Source organism: Notechis scutatus, chromosome Z, assembly GCF_049901735.1.
Source record: "Notechis scutatus isolate UNSWTSFEM ecotype Mainland chromosome Z, rNotScu1.2, whole genome shotgun sequence".
NCBI lineage: Eukaryota > Metazoa > Chordata > Lepidosauria > Squamata > Elapidae > Notechis > Notechis scutatus.
Genome location: NC_142025.1, coordinates 49,418,311 through 49,445,220, shown reverse-complemented (window position 1 = coordinate 49,445,220; position 26,910 = coordinate 49,418,311). Strand labels below are relative to the sequence as shown.

Genomic DNA, 26,910 nt, shown 5'->3' with positions numbered 1-26,910 from the left:
AGGGAAAAGTTATATTTAAGAACATATGGGATCTGTTTAAAATAGTTGACAATCATTATTTCACAGAATATCGCTCTCCAAGATAAATTATGTCTCAGATGTACAAAGTTTTCTGGTTTTAGGTAATTCAAAAATGATTGTTTCTGATACTCTGAAATGGAAACTATCAATGACTTATTGACTGAAAGTCTTTAATGATATGGTAAAAAATTAAACAGACTACCAATTTTAATATGATCACATGCAATTTTACAAAACAATATTTGTTTTCCTGAAATACTACAGCATGTTGCAAAAGATAAACTCTTAACAATACTAGTGATGCTTCTGTGTTACATTTTGCAGAAAGAGTTGCTGGACAAAATATAAAGGTCTTAAGAATCACAGCTGATTTTACAATCTCACTTATAACTAGCCTTTAATAATGTATTTGAAAACAAACTTAAAAAAAAAAAGACTAGTAACACAACCCTAACCCTAACCCTTCTCATATATCTATGACTGTTTTGATAAGAAGACCGAATTCTTTTCTCTCCTCCCTCTAACTCCCAATTTTGTTCTGTTAACATCCTCTCCAGTAGTTTCAATATATAACATACCTTCCACAAAGCTAAGGTCAACATAGCCAGAACCAGTAGTCCAAGAAGTATTGCCAATATTATAACCCACAATGGGATTATAAAGGAAACGTTTGGAGTAGCCCAAATAATAGATGTTTTTATCTGAAATTAAATATGAAAGAAATTAATAAAGATAAATGAAGAAGAAAAAACACTCTATATTAATTAATGTTAATTGCCTAATATGTCAAAGACAGCAGAGTAGCATTTCTGAAGTAGCCGGCTAGGAAGGAAGAAAATCCTCATTGGTCCTTCTCTAAGAAGCATGCTTCATTTTGTCTAGTGGCCAGGGTGCCCCCTTTCCCCTAATCCTTGTATGCTTATGAATGACTGTTACAAGCTTTTACCTAAACACAATATGTCAACTGAATTGGCACACAGGAAAGTTTCAGGTACCTAGAACAATTAAGTTTACTAGTCAGACCCAAAGGTGCTTTTTTTTTAAAAGGTAACTAGCCTTTAATAATGTATTTGAAAACAAACTTTTCCTTGAAGATGTTTTGCTTCTCATCCAAGAAATTCCTCAGTTCTAACTTGAATAGTGGAAAGTGGATTTATATTCCTTGCAGGAATTGCACAACCAGATGACAATCAGAATTTAAGAAGCTTCATGGATGAGAAGCAAATTGTCTTCAAAGAAAAACAAAGAAAAGTCCAGTTTCTTTTTTTAAAAAAAGTATCTTTGGGACAACCATGACCTAAGTAATTGGAAATCTACATATGAATTAGTCAGAATTCATAACATGATCAAATGCAATATATCTGTATTCTTTTAGACAATTGCAAACGTAAAAGCCAAAGTTATAAGTTAGTAGTATGGTCTCATACAGCCCCATGTGCTTTTAAAGTTTGAGTAAAAACACCTAAATAAACCCCATAAGAATTTTTTCCCATTTTTTCTTTACAGGAAAATAAAATAAATTAAATTAAATTAAATTAAAATAAGGCCTCAGGTGCAATATCTTTTTATGTCATATGAAAAAGCCATCAGTTTTATAGAATGACAAGCAATGTTCTGTTCTGAAACCCTCAAATATAAAAAAATGAATCCTTTAGCATTACTTTATTGTATTTTGAGTTAATCATGACCACAAATGCTGACCTAAATCAATGTGCCCAATACAATTTTTGAAATGCTTACAATCAGAAGAAGATTACAAAAGAAGAAATATATTTTTCTTGATCCCTTCATTTTTTCCAATTTAAGTTGAATGTTAATGCTGAAAACCTCCATGGAGGCAAGTATTGTAAACATTTGAATGTTAAACTTTATTTACAGAGATGAGTTATCCATGGCTAAATTATTAATCTATAATGTACTCTAGAACAGTGGCCGCCAACCAGTGGGCCACTGGTGGTCCACGAGAAAATTTTTGGTGGTCCGCAGAGAAATATCACCCCCAGAGGCACCCCCAAAGCAATTAATCCAGGCTTCACAGGAACACAAGGCTGCACCACCCACATGGCCCACGGGAATCCTCCCCACTCACTCACTCCTTACCTGGCAAACTTGCCTGCTAATTTGCTATTTTTCCTTTTTCTGACCATCATTTGTTCTGCTGTGCCAGGAGATTTAGATTAGCTAGAAAGCAGGAAATAGTTGGATTTCTTGCTTTCTAGCTAATCTTTAGAACCTCCCTTAGGACTGAAGCAATGCAGACTCAGCTAGCCAACGGCAGAAACACAGATCTCTAAGTGAACCTGTGATTCTGTGAGCAACTACCTGCCTGCTTTGCCTGATTTTGGGTAAAAGTTGCTCTTTTTTAATAAAAAATTCAATATTTACATACATGTTGTATTGTGAGTTAATTTTGTGAGTTTGCTTGCTAGCAAATTTTATGTGACAGACTCAGCTAGCCAATGACAGAAAGATAGATCTCTGAATGAATCTGTGATTCTGTGAGCAACTGCCTGCCTGCTTTGCCTGATTTTGGGTAAAAGTTGCTCTTTTTTAATAAAAAATTCAATATTTATATAAATATTTATATTTACATACAAGCCATGCCCACAAAGACACACCCACAAATTAGGCCATGCCCACAGAACCAGTTGTTAAGAAATTTGAATCACACCCCTGCCTCTGTGTGTTTTGTGTGTGTGTGTGTGTGTGTGTGTGAGAGAGAGAGAGAGAGAGAGAGAGAGAGAGACAGGTTAGGTCAGATCCCTCCCCCCCTCCCTCCCTCTCTCCCACAAACATCAGCAAGCCACTGTCAATCAAAATTCATATTAGTGATCCCTGGGATTTAAAATTATGAGTTTGATGGTCCCTGAAGTCCAAAAGATTGGCAACTTCTGCTTTAGAATATAGGTAATCCCTGGGTTATGAACATTCCCTTAGCAAACATTCAAAGTTACATGATCAGCACCCCCTAGTGTTTATGGACTAGTCCTGAAACTATGAATCTTGCAGAACCATGGAAGTTATTCGCCCTTATGAACAATCACAGAGGCTTTGCAACTTTTGTCTCGCAATTTGCTGGCCAAAATGGAGATGTGAAGAGTGGGTGCCCCTCTGATGCTCCATTTGGGCATGCACAGGCCTCACCTGGCACTGCGTAGGCCTAAACGGGAGTGTTGGACGGGAGGGCCTGCCCCCTCCATGCCTCAGTTTGGGTCGGCAAACTGCCTGTGGAGGCCTAAATGGAGCATCAGAGGAGCGACCGTGGCTGAGAGGATGGAAAAAAGACAGCTTGCTAGATCTTTGCATGGTAAATGACTCGACGCAGCAGCTTGGGTGGGGGGAAAGCATTGGTAGGGAGCATGAGGTATTCAAGTGGGTCGAGGAGGCCTTCTGTGGTTTTAGGCAGATGGCCTGTTATATCATTAGTCTCCCCCGTGGCCTTTCCCACCCTGAAATACCTCATGTGCACTTAACAAGCCACACATTTGATTAGCAAATGCATGGGCGAAAGGAGTAATCATGTTCAAGGTATGACATTCATTCCCACAAATCCTTAGGTTACGAATGGAATGGGCTGGCTCCATTACATTTGTAACTTGAAAACTACCTGTATGAAGGTCTGGAAATCTGCAATTTAGACAGTCAATTATAACAATGATTCCATTTTATCTGTGCCAATATAGAGAATAGTAATCATCAGATGGCTATTGTCAGAATGCCTGCCTATTTTTTATGAATTTATGCATCCTGCAGAAGTCTTCACTCCGGTCTGCTCTTTGAGCGGAAGCCACAGCCTTCCCTGATTGGCTGATTCCATTTGACAGCTGAGTATAAAAGGAGCTGTCAAACAGAATCAGCTGTTCTCTATCAGCCGGCTGTCTTGTTAACTGATGGCAAGCTGCGGCTGTTTTACAATTTACAATAAACTTTGTTAGCCTTCACTCTCACCTCCGCCTCTTCATTCCCGCGCACCAATTATAAAAAAATTAGATTGAGACTAATCCTGCAAAGACCTTTGCTGTAGCTCAGACTGTATTAAATGTCAAGGAATGGGGTTCTACCATCTTTTGTTCATTGAATTTCAACTGTTTATTATGGCAACTAATAAAGATGTCCCTTATTTCTTAATGAAAATTGATTCTTGAATCAATGGTTTCTTTCATTATTCAGTCTCAAAATATTAAAGATGTGTTGCTCTCAACACTGATGATGTTATGGATCCCCTTAATATTTGTACAATATCATTACCAATGCTTAGTGAAGTAATAAATAAAATGGTTTATATGCTGGCTATCCTATTGCTTTGAAGAAATCTATTTTGTTACTCTTATCTATAGAATGCCATAAGAAGTTAGAATTTATAATTTGTAAAAACTCACTATAATACTTGGGTGACATCTACCTCAAAATATATAATAGTGTTGAATTAAATATGTCTATTCTTGTAGATATAACTAATTGGTTTAACCTCCCACTAAAATTAATGTTATCAAAATAAACATTACATAAAGATGTAATGTACATTTTAAGAGGGATTCCAACGTTAATTCCTGTCACTGTAAATACTTTATAGAGATAGATAAGTTAATGAGAGTATCTTTATGGCAGGTTAAAACTCCTTGAACTTTTGGTCAAACTTTTATCTCATGACTGTTATTGTTTTATCAGTGTATAAAATACAAATAAAAATAGGAAATTAAGGGAAGGGGAAAGGGAGAGAGAAAGAAAATGTGAGGTACAAGGGAAGAAAGAAAAAAGTGTTGACTTCCGACTCTTTGTAGTGCAGTATAGGATAACAAAATTACAGCTTCAATTTTTTACTTTTACACATTAGTAAGTATATAACCAGCCATTTCTATAACAGCAAATTTATCTAATTTGCAAAACCAAAGTCAGTTTCATTTTTTTTCATCACAAGCACAAAATCCAGATGTGATCTCTAAATAAAAAAACACAATTGAATATATTCTCCTCTTTGAATAAAACAATCAATTTAACAATTTCTGCTTTATCTTTCTTACTGTGGATATAATCTGTATTTCTATTTGCACTTATAATCTTTATAAACTATTATTATTTATAGTAATAAAAGTCATAGTATTCTTTCAGATTCTCTAACCTTAAAGAGAAAATACCTTTTTATTTTAAAACACTAAATTTTTCTTTAAAAACATTTCTAAAACATTCTAATATATCTTTTTTAGCTTCCTCTTAACATACATACTTTAAAGTTCACTTTCAGAATAATAAAATTCCAACTAACTATAATTAACTCATTAAATTTAGATCACTGCCTCCAAGTCTCTTAACATAGATACTTTTCAAATACACTTTCAATTATATTTTACAAACTTTAAGAATTACTTAAGCATTGTATATAAAAGAAAATACATTTTCAAACTTTAGATTAAGACTTTATTTCAGTTACAAATATCAGACTAATAAAAATCAATCCTAATTCCAATTGACTCATTAAATTTAAGTCACTCCTTCCAACTTGTCTTTATGGGGGGAAAAAATCTTTTTTTTCTATGGAATGTTTGTCAACCAGTTATAAGCTTTTCTTTTTCTCAAGGATTTCTCAAACTTTTTCTCTCCATGAGGAAAAAGTCCCAAACTTGTCCTCTTAAAAGTTGCAGATTTTCTTGAAGCTCTTCTTCAATTGTGTTGGGATGTTATTTAATTATATTTAAACCATCATAATAAAAATTGGCCTCAGATTTATATTCCAAAATTGCAATTGACTCCTCTGCGCTGTTAGCTATTTATGAAATTGCTTTGGTGGTTTCGTAACTGTCTTCACATATTTGCATCTCTGAAGTAGTTTGAGAAGTTTATTTTTTTTAACATCCTTGGAGCATAGCTGATTTATGAATTGATGGGTTTTATTTAAAGATTTTTCAAGTACATCTCTAATAATTTACTCCTAAATTTTCTTAACTCCCTCTTTAGTCAAAGAGTAGTTCTTTTTTTAAAATAAAAATTTCTGGCCAATCAGGAATCATAAAAATATAAATGTTTTAGCCACCCAGAGCAAAGCAGACCAAAAACAAAATAAAATAATATAAAATAAAATAATAATCATTTTATAAAAATTTTATACTAATTATATAATTTTTTTGATAAAATTTCCACACTTCCTTATTTTAGCTTGCCTTCAGCAGCCTTCTTCGTTGTTTAACAATGAAGAAATCCCCCAAATGGTGCAGATTGTCAAAAAGGAATAATAGGCTGTGCCTAAAGAGAGCTTTTTTTAACTTAATAAAGACTAATGGTCCTTAAAAATGATTAAGAAATGAAAGGCACAATTTTACTATATATTTAAAAAATAAATTCCAAAATGGCTGCTTCTTCAGCAACAAACCGATTGCTGCCCTGCACTCCAGCTTTTGGCACACAGGCTGCTTTGAAGCATGGCTCCTGATGCTACTTGCAGCCCTTTGCTGTATCGGAGGTTCTTGTGGGATAATTCTAGGACTTTCCTAACCCAGGAGAGTCATATAAGTCATGAAGGAATGATGCCTCCTTCTGTTGGTAATTTGGTAAGAAAAAAACCCTCCAGGAATTGTTCTTTTTACTGGAAGGCGAATGTTTGGTCAAACAGAGTTGGCCTTATCATAATGGCAAGTTCAGTTATCAGAACTTTAACTGTATAATCTTTTATTTTAACCTTTATTTTTGAATGAGACTTTTGTGAATATTCTTCTCTTTGGGCCCATTTAGGAAGCAAGTATGTTAACACCTCTGAAATCTTGGCAAGTTTTAGTATCCAGGTATACTACACAGATCTTGATTTTCAGCCCTGAAAACTGTCAGCCACATTTGATTATTAGTAGTATGAACAATGATATTTTCATCCCAAATCATATAAGAAAGTGATATTATAGAATGTAAAATAGTGTGTGTTACACCCTTGCTTCATGAGTTGCACTGGACTTGGATTTCTCTAATTCTTACCTAGAAAACCCTTCATGACATGGGTTCAGATTACTGGAGAAACTATCTTTCTCCATTGTTTCTACTTGTTGAATCTTGAGCCACAGGAGGGACATTGAGTCTCATTAATGAGAGAGAATCATGTTGTGGGATGCAGGAAATATGCCTTTTTTATCACAGCATTTGTCCTCTCAAATATCACATTACCCAAATTAAGTTAACCCCAAAGCTGTTTTCAGAAAGCATTTAAAACTTATTTATTTTAACCTTGCAGGGTGATCAGAAAGTTAGTTAATCTGGGAGAGGAGGGAGGTTTAGTGTTAGTAACAACATTTTAAAGCACTTCGAACCACAAATTTCATATATATATATATTTAAATTAAACATTCAAAGGAACAATTTTTGATCCATATTTTAGTAAGATGTTGTTATTCCAATATACCACATTATATCTCTCTATGTGTGCAAACCTATAAACAGAGTAATAAAATATACTAGATATTAAGCTATTATTTACAACGTATACAGATGTTCTGCAATTTGGATAGTTTCTGCATTTTTCCATGTGGATTTATATTTAATGCTATTTTATTAAAAAAAGAGCAAAATTCATAAGTGTTTTATATTTTTCTAAAAACATTTCTGTTGAATTAAAAATATCAGAAATCTAAGGATGAAAGGCTCACCAAATATTTTATTTTCATCCTTTTATTTTACAGGGCTGGTGATACAGATATGGAAACTTTTTTTAAAACAAGTTTTATTCAGTTTTCACATTTTAACATCTCCTTTTAGTGAACAGCATGATTACAGGTTTCACATATACATACAAATATGACCATAGTTACATATTCAATGTTTGTATTCAATTTCTTATCTTAACAATGCTTTTATACATTTTCTATTTTATTATATTATTCCAAATGCTTTTCTCATTATTTAATTCACTTATGTTAGCTTCATAATTATTATATTTTAGTACTTTTAACTGTCACATTTGTATATTTAATCTTAAATTCTAATTAAAAACACTCCTTCTATAAATTGGTTTTTCCCCTAAGAGGGGGACAGTTTAAGTGCGCCACCTCTAAGTAACATATTCATTAATTATCTCCCCTTTTAAATCCCATTAAACGTTTAACATTTTATTACCTAAAACATTAAAATTAATCCTTTAAAACTACATAGCATATATAAATCAGATTCTGCATGGTTTTTTTAATTTCATAAGTTATTTAAAATTTCAAAAAAGGACATATTAATCTACTCATTTAATCCTAAACCCTGCTGTTAATTCCATTTCAGCTCTCCTCTTATATCGTTTCATTTATTTTAATATATTTACTACACGTATTCCATTAATTATTCCATTCATATTTAAACAAAAAAGTCTGCATTCCTAGAAATATTTCAATATACAGTATTTAATAAACATATTCCATTATTTGTTACAATTATCTCTATACATAAAGGAAAAGAGCATTAGATTCCATTATCAAGAAATAACAATTCTGTTTTCCATCTTATCAATCTATATGTCCCTATTTCATAACTATAAATTTGTTTATGTTACCCCTAGCACCTTGCAGAATCCCCTCTCTAAATATTAATCAACCATTATCTCTGTGTCTAATTAAACAATTTCCCCCATTTTTTATAATTCCCATGTTTCTTTGTTCCCAAGTCCTGTTTCTTATCCCTTCTTTCCCCTTGTATTTTCCCCTTTGTTCTTTCACTCCAGTTTTTATCCCCTCTCTATTTATAGCTTCCTTCCACCCTTCAATTTCTCTGATTCTTTTTCCCTTTTTAAATTTTCCAGATATTCCGCTTTAACTTCTTAAATGTCCTATATTTATTTCCAACTCTTTTCCTCTTTCTTTCCAGAGTTCTTTGTTCTTGATAATTAAAGATGGCCCCTTCTATGATTTGCTCCACCTCCTCTTCTATCTTTTGTCTTTGTTGTTCATATTCTGCAATTGCATTTTCCATAAATTTTAAAGCAAAGCCCAGTGATTCACCTCGCTCTTGTAATATTTCTTTCATGCTTCTAAGTTCCATTTTTAATTCCAGAAGAGATATCACCATTTTACAACTTTCTAGTTAGCAATTTAATTCAAATAGTGTCAGCTTTTATTTTCTTTCTCTCAAGTTTTAGTCCTCAGCTAATCCAATGCCAAATCCATGCCAGAATCAACTATTAATCCAAGGGCAGAATCTTCCTGTTTCTTTCTTTGTTTCAATGTTTCAATTTTTCAAAGTTCTTGTTTTATTGTATCAATTTTCCTTACAGTTTTTAAGAAATAGTCTTTTAAAAGAACAAGTTAGATTTAAATTAGATGGCCTCTTTGTTATAACAGATCTTCACCCCCTCTTTTCTTTTTTTCCCCAATTATTCAGAGCTTTTTAAACCACAGTTTTCCAAATAAAAAGATCAAATCCAATTGGTATTAAATTTTCTCTTTAACAATCTATAGGTCAGCTTTATTAGTGCCTATATAGAATCAGAATATACTTATCTAAATTGATTAAATCAGGGGTCGCCAACCTTTTGGACCTCAGGGACTGTCAAACTAATAATTTTAAATCCCAGGGACCACTAACTGGTTCTGTGGGCGTGGCCTAATTTGTGGGTGTGGCTTGGTGGTCATGTGACTGGCTGGGCATGGCTTGTATGTAAATATTATAAATATTTATATAAATATTGATTTTTGTATTAAAAAAGAGCAACTTTTATCCAAAATCAGGCAAAGCAGGCAGGCAGATAGAGTTGCTCACATAATCATTCAGTGATCTATCTGCCATCAGCTAGCTCAGTCTCTCAAATTTGCTTGCCCTGAGAACCTTCAGTCCTAAGGGAGGTTCAGCTGTGCTTAAAAGCAGAGCCGAAGATCTAAAGACTAGCTAGGAAGCAAGAAATCCAATCATTTCCTGCTTACTAGCTAATCTAAATCTCCCGGCACAGCAGAACACCGGATGGTCGGAAAAAGAAAAAATAGCAATTTAGCAGGCAAGTTTGCTGGGTAAGGAGTGAGTGGGCAAGGAGGGTTCCCACAGGCCATGTGGGAACACCATGCGCATGGTGTTTTTGCACAGCCTGGATTAATTGCTTTGGGGGGTGCTGTGGGGGTGAATTTGGGGGGTGCTCTGGGGTTGAATTTCTCTGCGGCCCATGAAAATTTTCTCATGGCCCACCAGTGGGCCACGGCCTACCAGTTGGCAAACGCTGAATTAGATGATTCCTTCTTCCAGCTTCTACCTTTCTCGGTTCAAAGCCCCACCACTGTCAAAAGCAATTCACTCCTTTTTTTCTCTCTTTCTCTTCGCTGCTTTAATTCCTTTCTTAAAAATTCTTTGAAATGTTAATCCTGAGGGGTACCTTCCATTTAATTATATCGTCCCGTTCCTCCTGCTGTTTGCTTCTTTCTCTCTCCTGCACAATCTTATTCCAGCCTAATCTTCCCCTTCAGGGTGACCATTTTAGACCACCGCTTCAGGGGTCTTCGGGAAGGAGCAATTGCCAAGCTGAGGAGGGATTTGCAACGCCCCTTTACCCAGCTGATGGTCTCCCCTTCCTCCGCCACCCCTACAAGGCAGCTTCTTCCCCAAATCTGATCGATCGGGGCTCTCCAATGCTGAAACACGGACCAAAGCCATGCACAATCATGGTCAGTGGTCCATCTTTGGGGAACTTCAAAACCAGAAGCCCAGATGTGGAAACTTTTATAGAGAGCTTACAGTATCTGCCTTTTTTCTCCCAGTGATTCTTCCTTGGCACTCCTTTCCACACTCTTTCACCTTGGTTTCAAGATTAAGTTTTATCAAACTCCCCCCCACCCCCCCGAAATAATAAGGGGCTCTTGTGAAACCTCTCCAGTGCATATTTAAACCTCTTTCATTTTTTCAACTAAACATTCATGGGATATAGGCTTAATCTATAGAAAGCTCTATCTGTGTGCATATGTCTCTGTTTTAAATCCTCCACAATCCTTAGCAGGGATTAAATGTCAAACCATGATCTTTGTTTTCCAGGACAAATAATATTGATTAAAATTAACAATTTTTATACATCAAAATTTCTTTAAAAAGAGGAAGATTGTTGACATTATAGTTTTGGTTTTAGCCAGAGAATGGCTACTTTTCTTCATGACACATATCTCATTCTTTAAATAAAGCACACAACTAATTAATAGAAAACATTGCCATACAACATGTTGGGGGGAAAAAATGAGAGTGAGCTAGGCTCTATCTTTTCTTACAATGTTCTCTATCTAAATATTTCTTACGTTCATATATTTACAAGCCTCAAAAATGGCATATATATCATATACACCCTTTCCTGTGCATGATCTAACTCATTTTCATGGTATTTAAGTGGAGAAAGGCTGAATCAGAAATGAGGAAATTTGTAAAAGAAACTAAATTTTTAAGATGTTACAAAAGAAAAATTACAATAGAAATACAAATGAGAAAGCATATTGTACATTTATCTGATAACAGGTAGACCCAAAAGTGACATGATGATAGCCATATAATTGCACATGGTCCTATAGACAGCCTCTTTTATTTGGGAAAGGTTTTGGTGCCAACAGGAACACTACAGTAAAACACTGCATTAAATATATTGCTGCTTCAGATACCAAGTACTATCCAGATAAACATGACAACCGTGAAAATTATTTAAAAGGAGGGTTAAAATCTAAGAACAATATGTCTCTGATGATTAGTACTGGGCACTAACAATAAAGGTGAGCTATTTTACTTATGGGCTTCCTGGAAAGCATCTAGTATCCATTTGTTGGAAAAGGAATGCTGGATGTTGACTCCTTAGTTTGATTTAAGAAAGTTCTTACTTATGTGCATTCATATATACAAGGTAAACATAGAAAAAGTTAAAATAAGTTATAAGAAAATTAATCACATGAAATAATATTTTTGCTTCTTTGAAAGCACTGTAAACCCAATAAGATTTCTTGTATATTATGTTGAGATTATGGCTCACTGCTGCCTATAGTCAATGGTAATTCTGAAAATTATATCATCCACATAACTAAAAGTTGGAAAAAGTTGAGTTTAAGGAAGATTGGAAAACACATTTTAATCAATAAACAAGAGTGTTTTCTAAGTGAGACACTTCAGTTCCTATTATAAATATCCATAGTTACAATAATGGGAAAATGCATGTGTTCTTTTTTATATACTTGTGATATCACCGGCACAGATAGGATAATAATGGGCAGAATTTACATTATGACGTGAAAGCAAACATTTTGTTCCTTTCTCCTCACCCAATTTCCCTAAAAATTTCAAGACTATTTTATCCACATAACAATTGGTTTATTATTTCTATACATTACAAATACTGTAACTCCAAACAGGATCAGGAATGCTTAGTTGTTGATACAATCATCATATAATATGAAGAGCAACAGTGAAGTTTTTGCTGAGGGTTGAATTGACTAATTTTTGGTGGACACAACTATAAATAATGCTTATGTATTTCTGGAAGGTAATTGTTTAGGAACAATCTCTAAAGTTTGTTGTACACACCTTTTATAAGTAAGAAAAAGAAAATCATATCTGTATGAGGACTGTTCTGAATTATAATAAGATTAAAGATTGCTTATATATTTCTCAACATTTTAAACCATTACTTTGACTCATGTAAAGAAACTTAATATTTCAAATTTCTTTCCTGGAACTACAATTAATATTCTATTGATTGATTTCTGGAGGACAGTATAAAAACATAGTCAGTAGAGAATTGGAAAGAATTTCTGACTACAACACATCAAGCTGTAGAATTGGCAAATCTACATAAAACACAGCCAGTTCTGAGGAGACATAAAAGCACTAACTTTTTGCAAGAGTTTATAGTCTGTTTTGGGCATCTAGCAATAAAACATCTGTTTGGAAAAAAATCCCTCATTCTCAAGTATTCCTTAAAATCACATATCTGATCATTCTGCATATCTTCAGAAATTCCGACAGCAGGCTAACATCTGCAGGACAGCACACCAATGCAGATGGAGACAATACTTATCAGCCATTTTAAAGAACATATGTTTTGGTTATAGAATGCATATGGAGCAAACACATAGACACCTAAGCACCAGAATTTATCTTCCACTGGAGTATTTTTGAATTCCTTGGATGAGAAAGGGGTATAAAGATCAAAACATTCAGTTTTCCAGCTTAAAAACAAATCGTCCTTCTTCAAGTAGTATCAAAACCCAACTATGAACTAATGTAAAAAAAAAAAACCTTCTTGGCTGAATCATTGCTATCCAGTGGTGGGATTCAAATTTTTTTACTACTGGTTCTGTGGGCATAGCTTGGTAGGTGTGGCAGGGAAAGGATACTGTAAAATCTCCAATCAGAAATGGTATTTGCCAGTTCTCCGAACTATATATCCAATTCATATATATATGAATCAAAATATATAGAAATCAATATAAATGTATAACCTAAATATATAGAAATCCTATTTCTGAATTTACATATATATATATATTTGTGGTTTGATGTGTGCCATCTTCCCACTCAATTAGAAATTATGGCTGTTTGAAATAATGCTTACATTTACTCTAACAGAGCAGTGACACTATTCCAGGATTTGTTCAATCAGCATTTTATATAAATTTAACAGATACTCAGTTCCTGGGCTAATATACAGATTGGGACATAGACTCAACTTATGGATTTCTCTAAATGTCATGATACACAAAAAGATACAAAATGCTTAGAGAATAATGCATACCATAGAGTGGCTTTGGACTTTAGTTGTGGATTTGGATTCTTCCTTTCTCTTAATTTTAGTTACCAAAAGATATTTGTTTTGCTCAATGTTTCTAATAGCTTCTCCTTTTGAATAAGTAGGTAGAACTATAATGTACAGAAGTATCTTTCTGAACCGTGGATATTGAGGATGAACAAAATGGTTCCTCCTTTTTTTATGACACCCCAGATACATGACAAGTTATTTGGGAACCACAAAGCCTCAAAACAGGAAGTCATGACAGCTACCTCAAGACCACAAGTTAATTACTAGGCTAAGGTGGGATCTATCTTAGATATCATAGATATGTACTAAGAAAAACTTCAATCTTTTCCCATAGTTCTCCTCAAAACAAACAGATTACTATTAAGAATAGTGGAGATGACATTAATTACATTTCTCTGATATTCAGAGTTACAAGGATTAGGGTGATGCTACTGTCATTATTCTCCTTGATCTCTCATGATATGATTAATAACCGACTATGTGAGTATAGGGATATGATGATTCTTGCTTAAAAATCCTTGTAATCTTCCCTTCCTTTCTACATGTGAATTCAATCAAAGTTAATGGGAAGAGTCCAAAGTCTCTAGCACGTAAAATGCCTTAGGGCTTGGCACTATACCCCTCCTATTTAATATCTACATGAATCTTCTGGGTCAGGTCATCTGATGCCATTGTGTCAGCTACCTTCAGTTGATAATACTCAACGATATATCCTCAACCACTATGTTGTTGAGAAATTAGGTGATTTTATAAATGTGAATTTCTAAACAAACAAACAGCAGCATATTGCAGCAGTATTGCAGCATATGTGTAACACGGTCTTGTTCATGATGTAGCATTACTATCTCATTCCTATGACTGTTGCCCTTTCCAAAAATGTAATGTACCAGAAGCATATCTATGCCTGATATATTGGGATTAAATATTCAGCCATTATATACCACTAAGAACTCTTAAAATAGAAACCTAACCAACATAAGGATTATTTGAAAACTCAGATGACTATCTTTTAAAAAACTTTCAAAGAATGGATCTGCATAGAAAACACAGGAAACTCTTATCTTGGAACTCCTGTCTATAAATATATTCTTTTACAGTAATCAAAATTATCCAAACAACGGACATTAATGTTCTATATTTATTTTCAGTGCTACTCACAGCTATGCTTCCTTCAGGAAGTTTTGCTGGCTGAACTTTATATGGCATCTTCTTTACTTCAAATGACACACTGATGGAAAGAGCATAGCGGTAATTTTTCCTCTGCAAAATATGACACAGAAAAAGTTTTGATTAGTTTTTTTAGGCTAATAAAAAAATTGATTCATAATCCCTCCTATAATGGCAAACAGGGACTTGGGGACTTAGAAAAGAGATGAACAAGAAAGCAGAGAGAAAGCAAGATAAAAATATATAAATCTATAAAGATAATAGAAAAAGTAGATAGATGTTTTTCTCTCTCTTTCACAATAATAGAATTAAAAGTTACCAGTTATAGAAAGAATCAGGATTGATAAGATGTTTGTTATTTAGCATGTATTCAATTAAAGAATTCACTCCATCCTCATAAGAGATACACAAATTTAGATAGTTTAGAAAAAAGTAAGTATATTTACGGCTATTATTGGTTAAAAAAGAGCCTTTGAAACCTTTGAGGCTCAAAGTTTAATTATGGATAGTTTAATTATCAGTTCCTAAAGGACAGTTAAAAAACCCCCACTGTTGTCTCAATTTGAAGCCAGTGAGCTTCTTTGCTTAGATCCTATGTGAACAAAATGCTGGACTAGTATGGGGCTATTGCTTATCAAATGTTTTGGACAATATCTTCCCAATGGCCAGGATGGATACAGTTAATAATTTTGAGGCCAAATTATATAAAACATATTTGTTTTCTCATTCTTGAAACAGACTATTAGCTTAATCGGGAAGAGTTCTTGATATATCCTTATGAAGAAAATTCTCACGTTAAAGAAATAATTCAAATGTCTTAAACATTTATCTGAGGTGTTCCCTACATTACAGCATTCTAGACCTCAAAACAATGGAGCAGAGAACATGAACCTTGAGTTTTTACATCGTGGCCCTTTCCATATTCTTCATGTGTGGCTTTGTATTCTCCCATCAATTAGTATAGATAAAAAGTTTATTTGAGAACCCTTTCTTCTCTAATATGTGGAAAGCTGAACAGCACATATTTTTACCATAAGTCCCTCATCCTCTGATTGCCTTCCTCTGACCTATTGCGCTGTTGTCCATTTTAAATGGTGGTACACAAAACTGGATATATAGAACGACACTAAGAGGATCTAACCAGGGCAGAATAAGTGGAGCAATGATTTAGACTCTGCTTCTGTTAATGTGAATTCTGTTAATTCTGTTAAAATGACCGGCTTAGTTCAGTGTAATACTTGTTTTGCAGCGGTCTTTCACACTACTCTTTTCAAATTTGGATACTGTCCTCTTTGTAAACAAATTACTAGACTACATGGACAGATTACCTATCTAGAGTCTCTAATCTGTGCTCTCCAAACAGAAATTAGATGCTCAATCTAGCAATACCAGTCTATTGAACTGCCTCCCTATCAGCCCTTTTACCACAAATATCCTGCGGGAAAAGGGAGTATGGACAACCGTGGGATCTGGCAGGGTGAGACTGTAAACACAACACTTTTGCTGTGTCCCAGCATAACAAATACAGTGCCATTGCTGACCTTAATAGGGACACTAAAGTGACAGGTCAAGGTAGTTGTGATAATGATAATTCAAATAAGCCAGGGATCGCGGTCCTAGAAGAAGAACTTACTTTGGAAAGGAGAAAGTGTGAATCAGGTATTATGCACTAGTCACACAAGAAGAGCAAAGTATCCAAAAAGAGAAGCCACCTTCTGGTTGGGGACTTAATGGTAAGGGATGTAAATTTAGGAAAGGATACGGAGGTTTTGAAAGAAGTCAGGTGTCTGCCAGGTGCTACTGCCAGCAGAGACAAGAGGCGTATGCCTAAGATAGTCAATAATGCTAGTAAGGACTGTGATGTTGATGCTATTATACATCTTGGTACAAATGATCTGTCCCAAAAGGATGTACTTTCTGTGCAGAAAGACTTCCAGAGCTTGGGTTATGAACTTAGAAATATAGGCTGTAGGCTTATCTTTTCAGAGGTTCTACCACTATACAAGGAACAAAAAGGGAAAGGCCAGCGTGTAACAGAGTTTAATGTGTGGCTAAAGGAGTGGTGTAAAAGGGAAGGCTTTGGTTTTATTAGTCATGATGTCTGCAGCTGGTCCAATGAAAAACTGTACAAAAGAGATGGTTTGCATCTGTCAAAGAAAGGGACTGAGTTACTTGGTATTAAATTCACATATTTTCTGGATAAACATTTAAACAGAACAGCGGGGACAGAGAATTAATTGATATAGAACATTTCTGTCCCCAGCAATCTAAAATTAATAGGGTTACCAGTGCATGTAACATAGTTGTTTGTGCAGGTAAGATTACCAACCTTGCTGTCAAGCAAAACCAAGCATTTAATAGTGAGTGCCATACCTTGTGCATTAATCAAACAGGTGGCAAGAAAGGAGGGGCAGTAAGGCACAACACAGGTTATTTAGACAAAAACACAGCATCAGACATAAAGATCTCAAGTGCCAATATACAAATGCACAAATTCTGGGGAACAAACAGGGTGAACTCGAACTATGAATACATGAAGGTAGATATGATATAATTGTGATAACAGAAACTTCGTGGGATGAAACCCATATTGATAGAAGGATACAAACTGTTCAAAAAAAAACCCAGACCCCATAAAAGAAGACTGTATGTAAAGGACCACTATATTGTTACAGAAATGCATGAAACCAAAGATGAAAATCTCGTAGAATGCATATAGGTTAATACAAAAGAAAAAAAGAATGACATGGCCATAGATGTATATTATAAGCCACCCAAACAAGCAGAAAAAAATAGATGACCTTTTTGCCAACCAACTAACAAACATATGCAGGAAACACACTACAATAGCAATGGGGGACTTCAATTATTCTGATATCAATTGGAAAACTAATTCTGCACCAAGTGAGAAATTAAATAGGTTCCTAACCAACCTAGCTGAAACTTTGTTTTCTAAAAGGTAGAGGATGGAACTAGAGGGACAGCCATACTGGATTTAATTCTTACAAACCAAGAAGAAGTGATAGAGGGAATTGAAACTGCAGGAACCTTGGGTGAGAGTGACCGTGTCATACTAGAATTCAACATAACACAAACACAAGCAATAGAACATAATGACACCAGTGTCTTAGATTTTAAAAGAGCTGATTTTAATAAATTCAGAGAGGCTTGGGAAAGATTCCATGGATGAAAATCCTAAAGGGAAAAACAACTCAAGAATCTTGAAAAGTATGATCATAGAAGCCCAGACCAGCACAATACCACTGAGAAAGAAAAACAAGAAATCCAAGAAGAAACCAGCATGGCTGCAAAAAGATCTCTCTGGCAAATTGAAAGAAAAAAAGGACAAGTACAAAAAATGGAAAGAAGGACATAGAACTAAGACAGAATATCAGCAGATAGCCAGAATCTGCAAAGATGAAGTCAGGAAAGCAAAGGCTCAGAACAAACAAAGACTTGCAAAAAAGTAAAAGATAATAAAAGTTTTTTCCAACATATAAATAACAAAAAAAAAAAAAAATCAAGGAAACAGTTGGTCCACTAAATAGAGAAGATGGCAAGGAAGTAACAGGCAACAGAGAGAAAGCAGAGCTGCTTAACTCATTCTTTGTACGGGTCTTCACGCAAAAACAAACTATAGCTCAACCCACCAAAAACATAACTGTAATAGACAGACCAGAAATAAAAATTAAAATAAGCAAAAAAAAAAAGTAGGAGAACACCTGTCTGATCTTGATGAACACAAAACTTTGGGGCCTGATGGATTACATTCCAGAGTTTTAAAGGAACTGGCAGAGGTAATCTCAGAACCACTCCAGGGCTGGGGTTCAAATTTTTTAACAACCGGTTCTGTGGGTGTGTCTTAGTTGGTGGCATGGCTTGGTGGTCATGTGACTGGGTGGATGTGGCTTGGTGGTCATGTTGTTGGCTGGGTGTGGCCAACTCAATATCACTCACATCGAGGCCTCTCGTGATTGTGGGGATGCTGCAACAGTCGTAAGTGTGAAAAATGGTCATAAGTCACTTTTTTCAGTGCCATTGTAACTTTGAATGGTCACTCCACACAAGCAAAGTACCACCAAAGGAGGGGAAAAAAACTCCAGAGAAGTTCATGAGACAGGAAGTCTAGTCCTGCCAAGAATGTAATAAGGGTTAACGGAGAGGCAGTTTCTGTAAGCAACACCAGAACATTTCCTTCCTGCCTTCCTTACAGGATTAGGCCAGTAATTTCTTCTAACACCCGGTTCTCCGAACTGCTTAGAATGTTAACAACCGGTTCTAACGAATAGGTGCGAACTTGTAGAATCCCACCCCTGGAACCACTACACCATATCTTTCAAAAAAAAAAAAAGCTGGAGCACCAGGGAACTACCAGAGGACTGGAAAAGAGCTGATGCGGTTCCCATCTTCAAAAAAGGAAAAAAAGAACAGATCCAAGAAACTACAGTCAGCCTAAAATCAATACCCAGGAAGATACTGGAAAAGATAATAAAAAAAACAGATCTGTGGACATCTAGAACCAGTAAAGTAATAACTAGCAGTCAGCATGGGTTTGTTAAAAACAGATCATGCCAAACCAATCTTATTTCATTCTTCAACATAGTGACTAAATTAGTAGACCAGCGAAATACTGTGGACATAATATATTTAGATTTCAGCAAGGCATTTGACAAAATAGACCACAACCTACTTTTTGATAAGCTGGAGAACAGTGGGATATATAGCACCACCACCAGATGGATTCACAATTGGCTGGAAAACCATACTCAACGAGTAGTCCTTAAAGGGGCTAAGTCTACATGGAGTGAAGTAAGCAGTGGGGTGCCACAAGGTTCCGTCTTAGGCTCAGTACTCTTCAATATCTTCATTAATGACTTAGATGAGGGAATAGAAGGGGAACTTACCAAATTTGCACATGATACTAAGCTGGCAGGAATAGCTAACACCCAAGAAGATAGGCTCAAAATCCAGATGGAACTTGACAGACTAGAACACTGGGACCTGTCTAACAACATGAAATTAAATGTAGAGAAAAGTAAAAAGGCAAGAGAAACCAAAAATACATATATAGACTGGGTGAAACCAGGCTCAATAGCAGTAATTATGAGAGGGATCTTGGAGTCTTAGTGGACAACCAGCTAAATATGAGCCAGCAGTGTGCAGCAGCAGTCAAAAAAAACTAATGCAATCCTAAGTTGTATTAACAGAGATACAATCAAGATCAAGGGAGGTACTAATACCAGTCTATAAAACCTTAGTAAGACCACACCTAGAACACTGCATCCAGTTTTGTTCACCACATTATAAAAAAGATGTTGAGACTCTAGAAAAGGTACAGAGAAGAGCAACCAGGATGATTAGGGGACTGGAGACTAAAACATACGAAGAACGGTTGCAGGAACTGTTCTAGTAAAGAGAAGGACCAGGGGAGACATGATAGCAGTTTTCCAATATTTGAGGGGCTGCCACAGAGAGGAAGGGGTGAAGCTATTTTCTAAAGCACCTGTAGGCCAGATAAGGGATAGTGAATGGAAACTAACAAGGAGAGATTCAATCTGGAAGTAAGGAGAAACTTTCTGACAGAACAATCAACCAGTGGAACAGCTTGCCCTTGGAAGTTGTGGGAGTGCCATCACTTGAAGTGGGAAGTTGTGGGAGTGCCATCACCTTCAAGAAGAGATTGGACTGCCATTTGTCAGAAATGGTGTGGGGTCTCCCGCTTGGGTGTGGGGTTGGTCAGATGACCTACAAGGTCCCTTCCAACTCTGATTATCTGTTATCTGTTATCAGTAGAATTGCCAGCCAGTTTGGTTTGTAATTGTTTTTCCCTTTTCACAGACCAAATCTTTCTTTTCAAATACGTATGAAGTGTAACTTGACTGTTCAAACTACAGTTTTTTAAGTGGGAACATAATATTTAGATCATGTATTATCAGATGGTTGTTTTTAAGAATTCAGTAGATCAGATTGTAGATCAGGGCTGTTAAACTTATGGCCCATGGGCCAGATGCATCACATGCTGGCCACGCCCACTCCCAGTTTAGCGAAGCGGAAAAAAGCCACGAAGCTGCCGTGATGACATGAGTTTGATACCCCTACTGTAGATCCTTCTCAGTTTATTCATGATTGCTTTAAAACAGCATCCGTATTAATATCATAGGTTTGTTCTGAAGTATCTAATTATGAGCCACAATTTTAGATCATATCTCAGGTTATATAGAACTGGAGTCTTCAGCATAGTATTTCAGAACAGATACACAGATACCTTTTTTGATATCTAGCAGTCCTCCCCCCCGCCCACCCACCCCAAAAATCTGGAATAATTAGCTTACCCTACTGGCTGTAGCATTTGTAAATGATGGCAATGATAGTAAATACATCTGGAAGGCATCAGATTGCAAAAGATACTTTGCTTAGTAACATGCATAGCAGTCATTCCAAGCACATTATGCTTTTTTAAAGCATTTTGTATACATTTTTAAATGTTATTTCTCCAGTTAATTGTGTTAAAGAAAAAAAGATTTTTTTTTATTTCATTAAAGGATGTTTTACATAATTTCTAATGTCTTACAACTTTTTATGCTTCTCCTGCTGACCATCTCCTGCTTCATTAAGTTCATTCAGATAGATGATACAAAGATCAAAGATAATACACAAAAAGCTAGCACTGTATTTACTAGGGAAGGAAGAGTCATCAATGTACCAAGCTATTTTGAATTTTTTTCCCAGTATTTAAGCTAAACATAAATCATGTGTGGCCCTGATTACTCAGCTATTGTCTAGCTGTCATGATACAAGTCATTTACAATGAATTTAGCACTAGAGTTATCCACATTATGAGTACATTTGTATTAAATTTGAGTTGCTCTATTTATATATAGGCCATTTTTCCAATTTCCTATATTAAGTTCAGATAAAAACAAATATACATTTTAAGACTTTTTATCCTAATACAAATATTCTTATGTGTACTTACCTCTTTATGTATGTATCATTTTAAAAATTATGGCAATTTTGCTTTTTAAATTTTATAGGATTTTTATATTTAATCTAGACTGGGTGAAACCAGGCTTAATAGCAGTAACTGTGAGAGGGATCTTGGAGTCTTAGTGGACATCCAACTAAATATGAGCCAGCAGTGTGCAGCAGCAGCCAAAAAAGCTAATGCAATCCTAAGTTGCATTAACAGAGGGATACAACCAAGATCAAATGAGGTACTAATACCACTTTATAAAGCCTTAGTAAGACCACACCTAGAGTACTGCACCCAGTTTTGGTCACTGCACTATAAAAAAAGATATTGAGACTAGAAAAAGTACAGAGAAGAGCAACCAGGATGATTAGAGGACTGGAAACTAAAACATATAAAGAACGGTTACAGGAACTGGGCATGGCTAGTCTAGTGAAGAGAAGGACCAGGAGAGACGTGATAGCAGTCTGCCACAGAGAGGAAGGGGTGAAGCTATTTTCTAAAGCACCTGAAGGCCAGACAAGGAATAATGGATGGAAACTGAACAAGGAGAGATTTAACCTGGAAGTAAGGAGAAACTTTCTGACAGTGAAAACAATCAACCAATGGAACAGCTTGCCCTTGGAAGTTGTGGGAGTGCCATCACTTGAAGTGGGAAGTTGTGGGAGCGCCATTACTTGAGACTTTCAAGAAGAGAATCGACTTCCATCTGTCAGAAATGATGTAGGGTCTCCTGCATGGGCAGGGGGTTGGACTAGATGACCTATCCAACTCTGATTATCTGTTATCTGTTATGTGCCCCAAAATAGCATTTGCTTTTTACAACAGGATCGTATTTAACTTGTGTTCTTCAAATCTGATATGTCTTCTTGACAAATCATATCTTCTCCACCCACTACCTAGGCCTTTTATTTTTCTCCAGAATTTTACACTTCTGTTTGTTAAATTCCCTCATTTTATCCAAAACTTCTCACTTTCTCAGCATTTTAGTAATGTCTTATAATTTTTACAATCACTATAATCATAATCAAATTCTTTATAAGTTCTGACTTACCCAGTTGCGAAGGAAGAGACTCTGGGAAAGATCACCCACATGTTTTTTTTACAGCACCCTAATGCCCCTTAACTTTCCTGTTGAACTTCAGAATTGCCCTTCTAGGAGTTGTGTTGCCTTTTTGGGAAGTGCTGTTCTAATCCTGTCAGCATTTTTAATTTTCCCCCTTTTGTCCATTGATGTAAACTACTGTTCCACAGTATTATTATTTTGAAACATAGACGTGACCTGAAGAGAATTTTCAAGTGAGGGTATGGATCTCATTTTTAATTTGCTGCCTATAGTTACAGAAGCCCAGAATAATTGTTAAAAGATCTTAATTATCTTAGCAATCTGATTTAAATCAAATCATAAAAGTTGCAAAGTTGTGATTAAAATTGCAATAAACATATAGAAATCTACTTGGAAATTCAAACAATTTAAGAGAAAAATAAGTTAAAGATATTTCTATTCTTCTTAAGATATATTTTGCCAATACTTTATTTTTTTTGCCAATATGCAGTACTGGTATTTTAAGGAAACATGTATTGAGGAATTCCTAATGTACACCTAAGGAAGATCACATTGGCTCTCTACTACAGGACAAATTTTGGGTCTCTTTTTGATACATATTCAACGAGACCACAATTTTTATCTTACTAGTGATAAATATTTATATTCCTTGGAATTTCCTGCAGTGTCAGCATGCTCCCCCATACTTGCAGATATACTTTTCCCCTTTGCAGCTGCTGTTTTGAGCAGGCCTCCTTTAGTTATTTTATCTCTCATCAGCAAGAGGATTTATGAGTAGGCTAGACCCTGACCTTTGCCCCGGTGGGTGGAGCATATGCAAACAGATACTCATTCAAAAGCTCAAGTGATGAGTTTCTAGCTTTTTTCTTGTGGGACAAAATCAGCTGACCAAACTCTCTTCTTGAATACAGATGTTGGCATTATTAACACCAGGCATTTAAAAAAAAACACAGAGAAGCTTTCCAGATATCCAGAGCAGCTAACAGAGGATTGAAAAATTCTCTTCATACCATGCGGTTGCTTTTTATTTATATTTTTGGTGCCTATCACTGACAATAGAGTGGCCAGTTGGGCATCATCAAATCAATACATACATGCTAATTTATATGTACAGCAACAATTTAAAAAATGGAGAATAGGAGATTTAACTTTCCTCTTCTTAATTTTTAAATTTTACTTGAGCAAGATCTATCCAAATACAGGAAAGGACCATTTTTTCAGAGCACTTCGAACATAGACCAGTCTGTTATAAAAGAGATACATGATCAACTGTCCTGATTCACTGCTTATTCAAAGATTACTTTGAATCTGAATCCAAAAATAATAAACTTGGCTTAAACCTATCAACTAAAATCATTAGTAATATTAACCTAGAATTCAGCTGAAAGGGAAAGCCTGGAAATTACTCATAAAGGCCATTTTTTCTTTCAAAAGGATGTACACAGTTTAACAGGATAGGAATTTACCGTAATTTGCAAAGGATTATACTAAAGGGCAATTGCAGTCAAGATGATGGAAGGGAAAGAGGAGAGGGGTTAAGAAGTAGGGTGAATGAAAATATTATAGTATGGAGCAGAACCGTTTAAAATTCGAAATCATAGTCACTGATAAGATTTTTATCTTCAAAATGTAAATGCTAGGCTGTGCTTTATATCAAATTTAAAACAAGAGATTTTACCAGACTTATATCATAAGATAATCTTGTGCTGATTTTTATATGAATCAAATAGAGCTAATTTGAAAATCCAGCACAAGTTGCATAGACAAGAATAAAATGTGTTACCAGAATTAAACAAACACATTTAACCTTATTCCAATTAAAAGAGGAAAACTATTTGATTTGAATAAATACTTTGATCAAGAGAAACACTATGTGAGGAAGAGTCAAGGATCTCTTCCTTGATCTCTTCTGATTCAAAATGTCCTTCCTTCTAAAGCAGCTTTCCATGTTTCAAAACAGAAACTAGACTACTATTACACTGTTTAGGCTATCCAAACTAGTTTAGCCCTCAGTGTTGCACGCCTGCAAAGAAATCTGAACAACACTTATTGATTTTATTCTTATAATCATAGAACAGAAAGAGTTTGGTTTGATTTCAAATTCCTTTCCCTTCTAGGTGATCTCAATAATTCAGATAATACTTTTTGTCAGGACTGTTATAAACAGCTTTGGTTTCCACTTTATTATTGTCAATGTCTGCTATTATTGACACAAACACACACACAAAGTCACACACAAAGTATGAGAGAGAGAGGGGGGGAGGGAGGGAGAAAGGGAGAGGGAAATGGGGAGAGTGGGAAGGAAAGGGAGGGAGGAAGGGAAAGAGAGAGAGAGAGAGAAAGAGTCAATTTTACATGAAATGTAGAATCCTCCTATATTAAAGTCATCTGGAAAATGAGTTCTTAAGATAAAATATCAATTTCCACTATGATACATGAAACCATGTGATGTTTTAATGTTATTTTCTTTCCCAATCTTTTAAAATTATTTCCAGCTACTGAATCCACAAAGATGGAAAACATGTTTTCATTAATCCCCTGGTATATGACCACAACAGTTTGCATTTTTCACTGCATTCCACTTTCTTTATTTGAGGTCATGGGATCACCAAGTTCACTCTTTTATAATTTCTTGATGGCTTCCTGTAGTAATAATACTGCTTCTCCCAGATACAGTTATCTGTAAATGCCATCAATGTACTCCCACCTCTATTTTACAGATGTTAATAAAAATAAAATAGATCTTACACGGAACAGTGATGGGAATCAAAATATAAATAAAAAAAAGTTACAACTGTTATTTGTAACTTTCAACTTAAAGGTCTACTTTTTGATATTACAATAATCATGTTATTCTTCCCTTTCTTTCATTTAACCAGTTCCTTATCTAGTCTAGTGGACACCACTTTTTCAGTTTTGATCCTGTCACCTACTGCAGTACATTTCCTGGAGATTATCACCTGTTAAACTTATTTTAAAATTTTAAACTGTGCCTTGGGACATTGAATCCTCATAATTGCTTCATAAGCTCCAGGAATGCAATTTTTATCACTTAATATAAACTGAAGATGGAGGAAATTGATTTGGGAAAACATTGTACAATGTATCATTTCAATGTGCAAAGCAATTTATCTGTGGTAGAAAGCTATTCATACAATATTCTCAACCAGCAACAACCTGCAACTGAAATCTCCATATCTCTTTTGGAAATAGACACCCTATATTTTCCATTCTTACATATTCATATGACATATTTCTCTTGAGTGTGGCCAGATTTAAGCTTCTAGTGCTTAAACATTCAATTATGATGGAACAGTAGAAACAGTGGACTGTTCAAAATATACTGAAGAATTGGTAGATCCTATGTGCTAAATATTGGGACAATTTTCCAATATAGATTTAAGGCATTTTTTTCAAGAAATTATTTTCAGTTTGTTTAAAGGAGCTTGGATCTGAGACTTGTTCCCACCTACCACATCATGCCCTTTATCTCTGAATCTTATGTTCTTATAGATATATTTAAAGGGGACTTCCGGTTTGCAAGGCTTCGGCAGCGGCAGGGATTTGTGACACCACGTGATCCCTGCTGCGCTCGCTGCCGAGGTGCCTCCGATCCGTTTGGATTTGGAGGATATAGCTGCCCCGTAGAGGCAGCTGAAGACAGGGGGGACCTGGACAGGGGTTTGGGGGTGTCGCAGACCCCCTCCCCAGCTGGCAAAACCCCCTTTTCCCAAGGCGGTGGAGCGGCGGTCAGCAATGGCCGCCACAAAGAAGCCTGCAGCTGGACAAGATTGCGCAGGAGGAAGAAAGTGAAAGTTTTCTCTGGCTGAACCGGGACAAAGAGGAGCCTTTAAAACCTAGAAACTTGCCTTTTTTATTGCTACATTGTTTCCCAGAAAGACTGTGCATGCGGCGGAAGAAAGTTGTGAAAGGGAAAGTTACTTTTTCTCACTCTCCTTCCCTATGGAA

The 26,910-nt window shown here is 35.5% G+C and overlaps 1 protein-coding gene across 2 annotated transcripts in view; it reads right to left on the bottom strand.

Annotated features, from left to right (window-relative positions):
* The window catches only part of ITGA8 (integrin subunit alpha 8), a 169,893-nt gene that overhangs the window by 11,871 nt on the left and 131,112 nt on the right, over positions 1-26,910 (bottom strand). For both annotated transcript variants that reach the window (XM_026681384.2, XM_087946773.1), the window contains 2 exons: positions 14,897-14,998; positions 600-722 (listed from right to left, as the gene is read on the bottom strand). In XM_026681384.2, the coding sequence (XP_026537169.1) occupies positions 600-722; positions 14,897-14,998 (225 nt within the window). The remainder of the gene's footprint in view (positions 1-599; positions 723-14,896; positions 14,999-26,910) is intronic.